Genomic DNA, 15,663 nt, shown 5'->3' on the forward strand with positions numbered 1-15,663 from the left:
GCAGCTAATTTATACTTTAATTGGATCGTAACGTATAACACCAAAGCATCAATCTTTTCTAGCAAATCCAAAAATGGTCCTTATTAGACAGGATGAGATCATCATGCATCCATACACACATTAATGTTGTACCATCTCTTCAGTTATACCTTATTTATTAAGTAAAATCTTGCCATACTGCGCTTACATACATATCCCCACTCTATACTATTCAAGTTACGTACATGGCTGCATAGGTACAATAGACCTCCTCAAAAAGGATACCTGGGCACCTTAATAGCCTCATGATCTTACTTTATAATTGTACGTACATTTTGGGCCCAAGACAAGTCTGTGGTTTCTCAAAAATGAACACTTCATCAATGGTCCAGGGAATAGAAGAGTTACACTATATACGGTAGGTGCATTACTTGTACCAAGAGTTTTTATATTATTAACACTTGCTTGCACCTCAATGTGTGATTTATAGTACTGTAATTACTAAAATTAATGGTTTTTAAAAGTATTTTGCATTCACGTTTTGCAGATCTTTACAGGTAAATGTTAAATGTGTGGTCAACATGTTTACTTCCTACGTGAGTATGTGTATGAATTTATGACTTGATCTTTAAAGTAGTTGTGAATGTAAAGTAATTTAGTAATTAATTTCACACATTGAGGTGTGTATTGCATGTATACAGTAAAACCCCTGGACCATAATAAAGTGCTCATATTACAGAAGCCACAGAAGTTTCTTGGTCTAAATGTATGTGCACCGCTAGAGTGGGAGTACAGTGTATAAACAGGCGTCCTGGTTATCAAGGTATCCAGGTATACCTTCTGAGTAGTTCTGTTGTATGTACCTATGCAGCCACATACGGAACTTACATATGGCTAAGTCCACTACAGTGGGATTCAACTTAATAAAGAAGGTACTTGTGAAGAGATGGTACAACATTTACATGATGTTTATGGACACATGGTGGTCAGATCTGTAATTTATAGTCAACCTGTCTAATAAGGACCATTTTTGGATTTGCTAGAAAGGGTTGATGCTTTGGTGCTATACATTAAAGAAGTATAACTTAACTGCAGTACATAGATGGTTTTTCAATGCAGCTGGTCACTAAATGTAGGTTATCGCACAAATCAAGGTATCTTCGCTATTTTAGAGACCTGAGGAATGGCACAATAATCACTTAGGGTGAAGAAGCCCTCGGTGATTATTGTGCCATTCCTCAGGTCTCTAAAATAGCGAATTAAGATACTGTGGATTTGGGTGATAACCAATTTAGACTATGGCTTGTACTGCTCTAGTCACTGCCAATAATGGTGGATTGTTGATCGAAATAGTGTTAAAACAATTAACTGGTAGGCTTCCTAGATGAATACAATCATGTCTATTATCCAGCAAAGTTTTCTTCACACTCTAGTGATGGTTTCTGATAGCTATTGTGATTGGAATCCAGCTAAACATGTGACGCATGTGACAAAAAAATTTGTCACGAGTATCTAACCAGTTTAGATACCTACCTGCGGATATCTATTGGATTTTAAATACCTCATTAACGACCAAACTTCAAAACATACTATGCGTACCATAGTCTAATACAGGTTGCAATGTACCTAGACACCTTCACTCTGTAAGATAAACTTGGCATGGCCTTGTTGCGAGTGGTTATCGGAGGTGTACACTCCAATACAGCAATAATAGACTGCAAATTCCACCACATACCACAACATAATTCATTATATCTCTTGAGCCCATTGTGGTCCCACCACAAAAAGTTTATCAAACATAGACTATGACCCAATCATTATTCACAAAGAATTTGAAAAATTTCAAGCAGCATTTTTCAAAATATAAAGGACTAGCATTGGTACCTGCCCTATGTGCAGGACCATCTCTACATTAAACATTTTAATGCCACGAAGAGGGACTAAGCATTAAACACCAGCACTGCTAATGTAGCTATGTAGGGTACATGGTGATGTCACATTTTTTAAAGATCATGAGGTTTTCTTATGTCATTAATGATGCAAAACACTAAAGTTTATTGTTTGTGGTTTTGACAGGAATGTAGTTTAATTATTCAGTGCATCTTCCCTACCAGTGACTTCAACGTGCTGTATAGAACAAACGAAATCTTTGCTGCTTTACATGAGAACTAATGCAACAATAATTAATATATTGGGAACCAAGCATAAATATTAGTGTCCTATATTTGCTGTGTAGCATGTATGTCGATAGTGCTTTAAAGTACATGATCCTTATGCAGTATATAATAATTTATAGTGAAGCATGCATGCAAGGCTAGCTAATTAGTTAAACTGCATGCGAGCTAAGGCAATTGTATCCAGTATACCCTACATTACATACAGGTTGTGTACACACGGTACAGTTTCAGTTTATACATTTTGATGTTTACCTTACTGACTGTCACAAAGAGAAATGAACTTGAGCATAATTTAAAGTCAACACAATTTGCAGTTATAGTTACTGCATGGCAAGCAAAAGTTCAGAACTTGTCCTATGCACTTTCAGTTCTGATGTTGCAGTGACACATATACCTCTTGCCATACAAAAACCCAGTTTTGAAACACCTGCAGTGTAATTGACCAATAAGGTAATGTATGAATCTTTAGAGTGAAAGCATGTAAGCAGGATAGTGAAACAGTTGTGCCAGGTCAGATGCAGTTCCTCGGTGTAAACTATGGATCTGCATGCAGCGGCGGAGGAAGTAGTTGATATGAGGGGGGGCTGGGCTGACCCAGACTTATTTCTATAGTTTGGTAAGGTGAGACCAAAAAAAAAAAAAAAAAAAAAAAAAGGTCACAACCAACTGACAAGAGCTTTCCACCTCACCAGCTACCTGATAAACTACATAAAAATCCTTACATAGCTCGCTACACACTGAATACTTTATTAGAGTGACTGCTCTATTAGAGTATCTCGATCTTTATCACGGTTTTCAGCCCACTCCAAGAAAGATAATTTCGGTGTGATATCATTCTGAGGGGGGGCTAAGCCCCCCCTCAGCAGACCGAGAGGGGGGCTTTAGCCCCCTAGCCCCCCCCTTTCCGCCGCCTATGTCTGCATGGTTCTAGTATTATCATTTTTCAGATGCACAGTAGTATTTGTTCAATCATGCAAGCTGCCTATTACTACAGCAGTATTGAGGTAAGTCTGAACAAACAGTTTTTCATGTCAGTGCACACCTATGTGCTTAAAACAAAGATGTAAATATTCTGGATACTGGTGAAAGAAGCTTTTACCTACTCTAATACAACACACTGGACCAACACACAGATGGACAAATATGTTGGCAATTTGTCTGCCCTGTCCCAAAAGTGCTATAAGAGTCCCTATTATGTAAGGTAATTCAGTGCCAGTGCTGAAAAACTGATCATAAGAGTTTGTAGATGAAGACTTGCATGGAACAGATAGAGCAAAAGGTGCATCAAAAAGGTCCCAAAAGTGAAAAAAAAAGTTATGACCTAGGCGGGGATTGAACCCTGCTGGTTATAATAACTTGCATAGGCGGATCTAGGAGACACTGTCAAGGGGGGGCCAAGGGGGGGCAAGAAGTTTTAGTGCACAACAGTGTTTATTCTACTATGAGCTACGGGGAAATTCTAGAACACAAGTTATATTCATTTGCATAACCTTATTCAGCATATAGCTGGATGAACGATGGACATACAGTTTGTAAAACTGTAGTTGGAGAAAATTTTAAAAATCAGACCTCCCAGGTTTGAATTTCAGAGCATTTTTGATAATGCTTAGCTTAAAAAGTGTATGATTTGCAATGCGTACAAAGATTGGTTAGCCTATCTGAGATAACTTGTTTGATGGTAAAGTGTATATCAAATCAAAATAAGGAGTAGCTAACATTGTTACGATTTGTAAAATTTGTAAATTGATGACATCAGAATTGCGACTATTCTATTAGAGTAGTGACTGCTCTATTAGAGTATCTCGATCCTTGCACAAAATTCAAATTTATTTGCCTCACTTTCTTTACGGTGTACAGTTTAACTATAAATGTTAGGCACATTTATAAGCGTTGTCTTCTATTTGCCAATTGGCTTTCTATACTTCTAAATGCAGTGTGAATGCATGATTCTAGTTTCTGGTATACATATGGTACTGTAGGTCCAAGGGGGGCCAGAGAAGGGCCAGGGGGGGCACAGCACCCCTTGGCCCCCCCTCAGATCCGCCTATGATAACTTGGGGTTAAGGGAGGTGCACAAATCGCCACAGTTGTTTATCAGTGGTTTAGACAGGAATGTAGCTCAACTTTTCAGTGATCCTTCCCTACACCAGTGCCTTCATCGCCCTATAAAGAGCGAACAAAAGCACGTATTGATTTGCTACAACAACACTCGAGTTGCCAGATGATGGGCGTTTAATTTCGCTAAAGTCCCGCCTCGATACGTGCTTTGCATGCCAAGATATGATGAGCTAAAAGTGGTGTTTTAAAAAGGTGTTCACAAAAAGGTACTGAGTAGAAAGAAAAAAATCTGTCAACACGTGGATTTGAACCCACGACCTCTTACACGCTAGTCAGGCGTTCTACCACTTGAACAGTATGTGCTGTGGTTTTCAAAAGGAATGTTGCTCAAGTTTTCTCTACACCTTGGCCTTCTACACGCTGTAGAGACCGAACGGAAGCACGCGTGAACTCGTGATAACAATCTTAGAGTAGGCGGATGATGAGCGCTTCATTATCAGCACAGACTATGTCGATTCGCGCCAAGTCTGGTGAGTAAGCAGCGTGACCGTCAGACAGACAGACAGACAGACAGACAGCTTTTCAGCTTTATATATATAGAAGATATAGATAGATATAGATTACAAGCTGGAGTAGTGTACAATACTAAATCACAGTAAAACAATAAGAAGTCGTATATCCCTACTGTGCTCAAGATACTACAAGTATAAGAAAAATTATGAATTTCACATTCAATTAGGGATCATAAAAAAAGCAGGGAAACAAGGGAGGTTGCCTACATCTGCAGATATACTAGCGAACATAATCCCTTATAGCTACCCACTACCCATGACTGAATTAGGGATTTAATGTTCACTAGTATATCTGTAGGAGTAGGCGACCTCCCTTGTTTCACTACTTTTTTCATGATCCCTAATCGAATTTAAAATTCCTAATTTTTCCTTATACTTGTTTGCTTGTTTCTTTTATAACACTACTAGCAAAGCCTATCACCACGTCCGCATATATATATAGGCCAGCATATTATAAATGATTTACTGTGGGGTTCAACTGGACTATAGTATAGGAATCAATAAATGCATCATGTAGAAACAAAGAAAATTCTTTCAGTGAAAACACAAATTTAATACTAAAGTGCGCTAACCAAAAAATGTGTTCGGTTATTGATTCATGTAAATACAACTTTCCTTTTCTAACACATTTTGTATTTTGTGATTGAAACTCCCAATTATTGTGCACTAGCATTGGTACCTGCACTATGTGCAGGACCATCTCCACATTAAACATTTTAATGCCACGAAGAGGGACTAAGCATTAAACACCAGCACTGCTAATGTAGCTATGTAGGGTACATGGTGATGTCACATTTTTTAAAGAGCATGAGGTTTTCTTATGTCATTAATGATGCAAAACACTAAAGTTTATTGTTTGTGGTTTTGACAGGAATGTAGTTTAATTATTCAGTGCATCTTCCCTACCAGTGACTTCAACGTGCTGTATAGAACAAACGAAACCTTTGCTGCTTTACATGAGAACTAATGCAACAATAATTAATATATTGGGAACCAAGCATAAATATTAGTGTCCTATATTTGCTGTGTAGCATGTATATCGATAGTGCTTTAAAGTACATGATCCTTATGCAGTACATAATAATTTATAGTGAAACATGCATGCAAGGCTAGCTAATTAGTTAAACTGCATGCGAGCTAAGGCAATTATATACAGTATACCCTACATTACATACAGGTTGTGTACACACGGTACAGTTTCAGTTTCTACATTTTGATGTTTACCTTACCGACTGTCACAAAGAGAAATGAACTTGAGCATAATTTAAAGTCAACACAATTTGCAGTTATAGTTACTGCATGGCAAGCAAAGGTTCAGAACTTGTCCTATGCACTTTCAGTTCTGATGTTGCAGTGACACATATACCTCTTGCCATACAAAAACCCAGTTTTGAAACACCTGCAGTGTAATTGATCAATAAGGTAATGTATGAATCTTTAGAGTGAAAGCATGTAAGCAGGATAGTGAAACAGTTGTGCCAGGTCAGATGCAGTTCCTCGGTGTAAACTATGGATCTGCATGGTTCCAGTATTTTCATTTTTCAGATGCACAGTAGTATTTGTTCAATCATGCAAGCTGTCTATTACTACAGCAGTATTGAGGTAAGTCTGAACAAACAGTTTTTCATGTCAGTGCACACCTATGTGCTTAAAACAAAGATGTAGATATTCTGGATACTGATGAAAGAAGCTTTTACCTACTCTAATACAACACACTGGACCAACACACAGATGGACAAATATGTTGGCAATTTGTCTGCCTGTCCCAAAAGTGCTATAAGAGTCCCTATTATGTGAGGTAATTCAGTGCCAGTGCTGAAAAACTGAGCATAAGAGTTTGTAGATGAAGACTTGCATGGAACAGATAGAGCAAAAACGTGCATCAAAAAGGTCCCAAAAGTGAAAAACAGTTATGACCTAGGCGGGGATTGAACTCTGGCTGGGTTATCAATAACTTGGGGTTAAGGGAGGTGCACAAATCGCCACAGTTGTTTATCAGTGGTTTTGACAGGAATGTAGCTCAACTTTTCAGTGATCCTTCCCTACACCAGTGCCTTCATCGCTCTATAAAGAGCGAACAAAAGCACGTATTGATTTGCTACAACAACACTCGAGTTGCCAGATGATGGGCGTTTAATTTCGCTAAAGTCCCGCCTCGATACGTGCTTTGCATGCCAAGATATGATGAGCTAAAAGTCGTGTTTTAAAAAGGTGTTCACAAAAAGGTACTGAGTAGAAAGAAAAAAATCTGTCAACACGTGGCTTTGAACCCACGACCTCTTACACGCTAGTCAGGCGTTCTACCACTTGAACAGTATGTGCTGTGGTTTTCAAAGGAATGTTGCTCAAGTTTTCTCTACACCTTGGCCTTCTACGCGCTGTAGAGACCGAACGGAAGCACGCGTGAACTCGTGATAACAATCTTAGAGTAGGCGGATGATGAGCGCTTCATTATCAGCACAGACCATGTCAATTCGCGCCAAGTCTGGTGAGTAAGCAGCGTGACCGTCAGACAGACAGACAGACAGACAGCCTTTCAGCTTTATACTAGCATTGTTACCTGCCCTACGTGCAGGTATGGGTTATGCATGCTTCTGCCATTGCTTCCTTGTGGTTGTCATATATCTCCAGTGGGTTGGATGGTTCACACCAGGCCAGTATCACTGCAAAGAGGGTGCGAAGACTTGCTGGTGAGTTGCTGACTGCCGCCTCCTCCATAGCCAAGTGATACTGATTGTCATCTTCAAGAAGACCCAACTTGAGGCATGCCTCACGGAAGGAACTACAGAGATCACCATCAACAGTCCTCAGATCAGCAAATGACTGTGGAGCCTTAACATTATGCAACAACAAACGTAGATAAAAGCATTCTCCTTGACGTGGGCTGATGGTGTAGACCCTACCTAAGGCTTGAGCTTGCTTAACACCAGGATATCCAGCCACATGTGTTCCCTGTTTTCTCCTGTGCCAAGACTTGTTGTTCCATGTGTAGTACTCTGGAACATCAACATACAACAATGTCTTGGCAAAGTTGTCAACTTGACATAATGTGAAAAATTCAGTCAAGGTGGTCTTTGGAGGGTCTCCCTAAGCTTGGTCCCTCGCGGTGTCTTCAGTGAAGTAAACTCGCTGGCCATTTTCTAAATGAACAGCAAGTTGCTGTACAGTAGGGAACCTCTCATGGATGGGGAACTCCAGTATCCTCCAGGCAGCTTCGCGGCTGCTGATGTAGCGAGCATTCTGATACTCGGAGATCTCATCCACCTGATTTGAGCGCAGAGCAAATGTTGCCTGGTCACAACCTTTGTGTACATACTTGAGTACATACTTGATGGAATTGATGGACATGCACAATTCAACATTGCAGTGGCAGTTTAAAGCTCGCAACAAAAACTTGTTGTACGGCACTACCCACCTGTTGTCAATGTCCTGAGTACAGCGACTGCCTCGTACATTCATGGTGATGGTACTTACCTGTCCACCATCTTCAGGGTTTCTCCTCCTGTACATTGGGTAGCTATCAGTACCTTGTTGGGTCTCAGATATGAATGGTTTTGGGTATTTCTTACTACAGTGGCCATGCTCCATGCAAGGAGACGTAGGATTGATGCTACCACAGGGTCCATGCACCATGTTGGACATTACAATCTGGTGCAAGTCAGGGTCAATAGCCAGGTCAGGGATTTCAGCACATACGATGTCATCAATCTTATCAGGTGTTATCTTGTGTTCTGGAATTAACCACACCAAGAAATGAGCATGTGGTAGACCACGCTTTTGCCATTCTACTGAGTACAGCCAAACCTGTGGTTTTCCAAAAATCATATCGGTTTTTAACATTTCTAACATTTTCTTAATCTTTAGTCTAAACACTCGAGCCACTAAGTCTGGACGATCCTTGGGCTCCTGACCTGGAAGCAAACTATTTTTAATTTCAGGCCAATTGGGATTACATGTCATGGTTATAAATAAATCAGGGTGAACATATTTCCTAACGTAAGTCATGGCATCTTGTTGGCGCTCATGCATGTAGCGTGGCCCACCTGTGAATGTCGATGGAAGGATAATCCTACGACCTACATTGCTAGGGTCCCCATCCCCATCTACGATTGCATCTCGTAGATCCTGATAACAGTCAGCACAGAGTGCCTTCTGCTCACGTCTCAGAAATTGTAACCGTTCAGTTTCAATTTTACAGTAGGCATCTACCAAGAACTGTTGGAATAGTCGCTTAGCCCTAAGCAACACAGATACATTTTGCCTTACCATGATGTGGTAGCGGCAAGAGTTCATAATATAGAGAGGGAGGGAGAGTATCCAACACTGTATTACCTGGTCAAAACACACTGCGTTCAAAGATTGCGCAATGACTATCAGCACCAAAGCTTATTAAATCACTATTGAAAGAGTGTTAATTCTATTAAAGCAAAGCACTAAGAATGCTTCCCTTTGATAAATCAACACCTATCAACGCTCTTCAGTAGGTGAAGCCAGGTGACGAATTTGTATGGAATTATACTGAAGTATACTGAAATATTCAGGATATGATGCAATCTTTGAACGCAGTGTGTTTTGACCAGGTAATACAGTGTTGGACACTCTCCCTCCCTCTCTATATTATGAACTCTTGGTAGCGGTAATACACTAAAGCCGTTAATTTTTTGTTATTAGCTAGTTTTAGGTTGATGTGCCATCCATCAGTACCATGAGAGAAAATCAGTGGGTACTGCAGTGGATCATAGCCCCTGTGCAGTTCTGAAATACTATGCAAGCCACCATCCCTGTAGTGCAACACTATGTCTCTATTGTTTGCATTTTCATTAGGCATCAACACACCTACCTCATCACACATGGGACTATTGTACCTCCTGGAGTGCTCACCTGTAGGTCTCTTTGTTTCATTGATAACAATTTTAATATTTATTGGCTCATCCTGCTGGTCAAATATTTCTTTAGCCACTTTAAAAAGCTGTACATAGTGGTTGTCATGATACAATAGGTGATTAATACCACTAACAATGTCTGGCCTTAACCCATCAACTATTTGACACCTAGTGGCCACTTGAGATTCCTGATCGTCAATGAAATAAATTTGACAAAATTTTGGGGACTCACCTGTTGAGGGAACCATGCTACCAATACGATGGTATACCTGACCCTGTATTTTAAAGGAGGGGTTGAAGCCAGGGAAAGCTATCTCATTACAACCAAAGCTGGTCATTTGGAATGCACAATTATATTTACGTATGTTGTTTAGAAAATGTTTACCATCACTACCTGTACCCTCATACAGGTGCAGTAAGAACGGCTGTGGTTGAGGGAATGGCTCTAGTTGGACATTACCTTTTGAACAACAAAGGGACTCGGTTTCCCCAGGAAACTTTAATGCATCACAATGTGAACATTCTATGCTAAGTGTGCCTACATCAGTTGTGCTAAAGAAATTGTGTGGCTGGTAATTAAGGCATCTAAAGCTAAGGTGTGTGCTTGCATGTACCTGATGTCTTTGTGTGTTCTCCATCTGCTGCTCTTGTGCACGGTATAGTGGATCAGCTCTTGCCAGCTGGTGCTGCAGTTGGTCGTGCTGTCGCTCCTCCCTCCTTGTGGTTGGCTCTAGGCGGGCATCTCTTCGAGCAGCTGCATCTCTTTGCTGTTCTTCGCTTCTCGTTATCGGGTCTAGACGGGCTTCACTTCGAGCAGCTGTGTCTCGTTGCAGTTCTTCACTTCTCGTTACCGGATCTAGACGGGCTTCTCTTCGAGCAGCTGTGTCTCGTAGTTGTTCTTCATTTCTTGTTACCGGGTCTAGACGGGCTTCTCTTCGAGCAGCTGTGTCTCGTAGTTGTTCCTCATTTCTTGTTACCGGATCTAGACGGGCTTCTCTTCGAGCAGCTGTGTCTCGTAGTTGTTCCTCATTTCTTGTTACCGGGTCTAGACGGGCTTCTCTTCGAGCAGCTGTGTCTCGTAGTTGTTCTTCATTTCTTGTTACCGGGTCTGGACGGGCTTCTCTTCGAGCATGCTGTGTCTCGTAGTTGTGCTTGCCATCGTTTATTCCTGTCTTGTCGTTGAATTCGTTGGAGTGAAGACGTTGATCGCCAGTTGAGCTTTGGCATTGTACTGTACAACACTATTTGAAACGTATGTAAAGCACGTATTGATTTGCTACAACAACACTCGAGTTGCCAGATGATGGGCGTTTAATTTCGCTAAAGTCCCGCCTCAATACGTGCTTTGCGTGCCAAGATATGATGAGCTAAAAAATTGTTTAAGAAAAATCTTGATGATTTATGGAGAACAACAAGATATGGGCACTCTCAAAGGCCTGCGGCCTAGCTTGACAGTCTTGTACTGCCAAGCAATTTTTGTCCATTAATAATAATAATAATAATAAGTCGTGTTTTAAAAAGGTGTTCACAAAAAGGTACTGAGTAGAAAGAAAAAAATCTGTCAACACGTGGATTTGAACCCACGACCTCTTACACGCTAGTCAGGCGTTCTACCACTTGAACAGTATGTGCTGTGGTTTTCAAAGGAATGTTGCTCAAGTTTTCTCTACACCTTGGCCTTCTACGCGCTGTAGAGACCGAACGGAAGCACGCGTGAACTCGTGATAACAATCTTAGAGTAGGCGGATGATGAGCGCTTCATTATCAGCACAGACTATGTCGATTCGTGCCAAGTCTGGTGAGTAAGCAGCGTGACCGTCAGACAGACAGACAGACAGACAGCTTTTCAGCTTTATATATATAGATAGATAGATAGAATAGATATACTAGCATTGGTACCTGCCCTATGTGCAGGACCATCTCCACATTAAACATTTTAATGCCACGAAGAGGGACTAAGCATTAAACACCAGCACTGCTAATGTAGCTATGTAGGGTACATGGTGATGTCACATTTTTTAAAGAGCATGAGGTTTTCTTATGTCATTAATGATGCAAAACATTAAAGTTTATTGTTTGTGGTTTTGACAGGAATGTAGTTTAATTATTCAGTGCATCTTCCCTACCAGTGACTTCAGCGTGCTGTATAGAACAAACGAAACCTTTGCTGCTTTACATGAGAACTAATGCAACAATAATTAATATATTGGGAACCAAGCATAAATATTAGTGTCCTATATTTGCTGTGTAGCATGTATGTCGATAGTGCTTTAAAGTACATGATCCTTATGCAGTACATAATAATTTATAGTGAAGCATGCATGCAAGGCTAGCTAATTAGTTAAACTGCATGTGAGCTAAGGCAATTGTATACAGTATACCCTACATTACATACAGGTTGTGTACACACGGTACAGTTTCAGTTTCTACATTTTGATGTTTACCTTACCGACTGTCACAAAGAGAAATGAACTTGAGCATAATTTAAAGTCAACACAATTTGCAGTTATAGTTACTGCATGGCAAGCAAAGGTTCAGAACTTGTCCTATGCACTTTCAGTTCTGATGTTGCAGTGACACATATACCTCTTGCCATACAAAAACCCAGTTTTGAAACACCTGCAGTGTAATTGACCAATAAGGTAATGTATGAATCTTTAGAGTGAAAGCATGTAAGCAGGATAGTGAAACAGTTGTGCCAGGTCAGATGCAGTTCCTCGGTGTAAACTATGGATCTGCATGGTTCCAGTATTATCATTTTTCAGATGCACAGTAGTATTTGTTCAATCATGCAAGCTGCCTATTACTACAGCAGTATTGAGGTAAGTCTGAACAAACAGTTTTTCATGTCAGTGCACACCTATGTGCTTAAAACAAAGATGTAGATATTCTGGATACTGATGAAAGAAGCTTTTACCTACTCTAATACAACACACTGGACCAACACACAGATGGACAAATATGTAGACAATTAGTCTACCCTGTCCCAAAAGTGCTATAAGAGTCCCTATTATGTGAGGTAATTCAGTGCCAGTGCTGAAAAACTGATCATAAGAGTTTGTAGATGAAGACTTGCATGGAACAGATAGAGCAAAAAGGTGCATCAAAAAGGTCCCAAAAGTGAAAAAAAAAGTTATGACCTAGGCGGGGATTGAACCCTGGAAGGTTATAATAACTTGGGGTTAAGGGAGGTGCACAAATCGCCACAGTTGTTTATCAGTGGTTTAGACAGGAATGTAGCTCAACTTTTCAGTGATCCTTCCCTACACCAGTGCCTTCATCGCCCTATAAAGAGCGAACAAAAGCACGTATTGATTTGCTACAACAACACTCGAGTTGCCAGATGATGGGCGTTTAATTTCGCTGAAGTCCCGCCTCGATACGTGCTTTGCATGCCAAGATATGATGAGCTAAAAGCCGTGTTTTAAAAAGGTGTTCACAAAAAGGTACTAAGTAGAAAGAAAAAAATCTGTCAACACGTGGATTTGAACCCACGACCTCTTGCACGCTAGTCAGGCGTTCTACCACCTGAACAGTATGTGCTGTGGTTTTCAAAGGAATGTTGCTCAAGTTTTCTCTACACCTTGGCCTTCTACGCGCTGTAGAGACCGAACGGAAGCACGCGTGAACTCGTGATAACAATCTTAGAGTAGGCGGATGATGAGCGCTTCATTATCAGCACAGACTATGTCGATTCGCGCCAAGTCTGGTGAGTAAGCAGCGTGACCGTCAGACAGACAGACAGACAGACATTTTCAGCTTTATATATATAGAATAGTTTTCAATGAAGTACTTTTGAACCATAATTAAGTAGATATCCCATAATTTAGGGATCACTGGAAAGGTCAATCAACAGTCTTCCATCAGTGAAAATTGTGTTTAAAAATATTTACACAGTGTAAAGTTGCAGTTGATTTTATAACTAGAGATGGACCAAATTTTCATGAAATATTCAAAATATTTATGGTCATAAATCAGAAACTATGGAATGTATGGAGCTAAAAATTTGCATGAGTGATAAGCACCACAGGTACTACAAACATACCAAGTTTCATCAAAATCCGAGAGGTGACCCTAAATTCCTTGTTGGTTTGACATGGAATGACTCTTATACCATGACTACTTGGGATTTGCTGAGGGTTGGAACAAAGCTTTGAAAGATTTGTAACCTTTGGAGGTTTTGTAACCTTCAAAGGTAGTTTTATCCATCCAAAGCTTTGTTACTATGGATGCTAATCAGTCAAAATGTCATGGAAGCATGCAACCATCATTGACAAATGTTGGTATATTTTGTAGTCTAAGCAGTTGTACTAGAGCCTGTACTACAGTTACAACAAAGTGTGAGACCATATGGGTGTACACCCATCATTAATTATTCATGATCACAAAGCTTCGAACCCTCAGCTGGGCCTTGGGTGTATATATCAGCCAAATCCCTTGCAGCCGTGGTATAACAATTATATGAAAACTATTTAAATGGAAATTTGTTATGATACAAGTTTGCAAAATAAAGCAATACCACACTAGACCACGTGTGTATACTGTGTGAGTGTTGTGTGTTAAATGTTACACTGAACTGGTCTGATCTTCATCTCCACAAATAGTAGATTGTACCAGTTGTTGCTTCCATTAAGAAGAACTCCCCACATTTGCTTGTAAAAGTTGTTAGGATTTACATCCCAGCAGTATCTGTTAAACCACCATCCTCCATTTGGTTTATTGAGACCAGTAAGTTGCTAAAATTAACTGTGATGCAAGTAACTCGCAGGTTATTGCCAAAAGGTTGTGATACTTGTGTTACCTGTGATATTGCATTGTAACACCAATTTATACTGCGTGTGACCATTTATACAAGATTCACCATAATATACAAGATTCACCATAATAGTAAAACTAAGAAAATTTCCAATGACAAGAAATGTACAACAACAATACCACACTAGACTACATGTGTACATTGTGTGAGTGTTGTGTGTTAAATGTTACATTGAACTGGTCTGATCTTCATCTCCACAAATGGTAGAGTGTGCCAGTTGTTGTTGAGGTAAACTCCCCAGTATTGTTTGTAGAAGTTGTTGGGGTTTACACGCCAGCAGCCTTTATGCCACCATCCTCCATGAGGTACACTGGGACCACTAGATAATGCACAGTTTCTGTAATCTATATCACTATCGCTGTCTTTAGTGGTGAAATTCATCCCATTGCTGTATGCCATTGGATCAGTAGTGGTCCCCTGGAATCCTCCAACAGTTAGTTTGTACTTGTCTTTAGCTGATGCAACTTTAAACTGTTCATAATGGAGGAAGACTTTAGTACCATTAGCTAACTTGATGTCCATTCTCATTTCCCAACCACCTTGACCAGTGAGACAATGGAGGGCTCTCAGTCCATACCAAAACTCTCCAGTCAACTTTCCAAATCCATCTTCATACTCAACCCAGGTCCTGTTAAAGTCTTCAGTTCCATCTTGTCTCCTCTGTACCACTAACCATCCTCCTCCTCCATTGATAGTGTCACAATAAGCCTCAGCCTCCAAATGATCATCCCTGCAGACATTGGGAATGACATAAATTCCTGACTCTCTAGTCTTCCTGGAGAAGGTGAAACGACCATAGCCTAGATCACAGCAATTGCTGATGAGACCGATATTTGTTTTCTGGCCACTGGAGAGGGGCAATATCCCAATAACCAGTGATAGTATTATTGTAGTAATAGTAGTAGTAGTCATTGTAGAGCTACTGATGAACTAGTGATCACCTCACAATGTGATCTCTTTTATACTGCAATAGTGCTGAGTCACGTGTTGTGTATTGTGCTTTGTATAGTGAAGGGAATTATTGGGGAAATACAAATGACATCATGAAGACATAAAATGTATGCATGTGTGTATCAACATGAACAGATGTAATGAAATTATTGTCATGTTTACAACTAAAAAACTTTAATAAATGTTGCAATAGAACTTACTCACTTGTGAGTTTGCATAGGTGGCGC

General features: G+C 40.2%; 3 protein-coding genes across 3 annotated transcripts; all 3 read right to left on the bottom strand.

The window, feature by feature from the left end:
• Positions 1-7,351: 7,351 nt before the first annotated feature.
• LOC136267618 (uncharacterized) lies at positions 7,352-7,832 on the bottom strand. Its single transcript, XM_066062777.1, has 2 exons — positions 7,826-7,832; positions 7,352-7,782 (listed from the first exon to the last, which is right to left on the bottom strand). The coding sequence occupies exons 1-2, from the start codon at positions 7,830-7,832 to the stop codon at positions 7,352-7,354; spliced, it is 438 nt and encodes a 145-aa protein (XP_065918849.1).
• Positions 7,833-7,873: 41 nt separating this feature from the next.
• On the bottom strand, positions 7,874-9,055 carry LOC136267619 (uncharacterized). The gene has a single exon (XM_066062778.1). The coding sequence runs from the start codon at positions 9,053-9,055 to the stop codon at positions 7,874-7,876; it is 1,182 nt and encodes a 393-aa protein (XP_065918850.1).
• A 343-nt stretch (positions 9,056-9,398) lies between these two features.
• On the bottom strand, positions 9,399-15,397 carry LOC136267620 (uncharacterized). Its single transcript, XM_066062779.1, has 2 exons — positions 14,656-15,397; positions 9,399-10,900 (listed from the first exon to the last, which is right to left on the bottom strand). Exons 1-2 carry the CDS (start codon positions 15,395-15,397, stop codon positions 9,399-9,401), a joined length of 2,244 nt encoding a protein of 747 aa, XP_065918851.1.
• Positions 15,398-15,663: the final 266 nt, after the last annotated feature.

This window comes from Dysidea avara, chromosome 9, assembly GCF_963678975.1.
Source record: "Dysidea avara chromosome 9, odDysAvar1.4, whole genome shotgun sequence".
Lineage (NCBI taxonomy): Eukaryota > Metazoa > Porifera > Demospongiae > Dictyoceratida > Dysideidae > Dysidea > Dysidea avara.

What these genes read in the sequence shown, in the direction of transcription:
- LOC136267619 (XM_066062778.1), bottom strand. Translation starts at nt 9,055, where the DNA reads ATGGTAAGGCAAAATGTATCTGTGTTGCTTAGGGCTAAGCGACTATTC.
- LOC136267620 (XM_066062779.1), bottom strand. Translation starts at nt 15,397, where the DNA reads ATGACTACTACTACTATTACTACAATAATACTATCACTGGTTATTGGG. An exon ending in GAAGATCAGACCAGTTCAAT is followed by an intron (nt 10,901 to 14,655) that starts GTAACATTTAAC and finishes AGTGTTGTACAG; the next exon opens with TACAATGCCAAAGCTCAACT.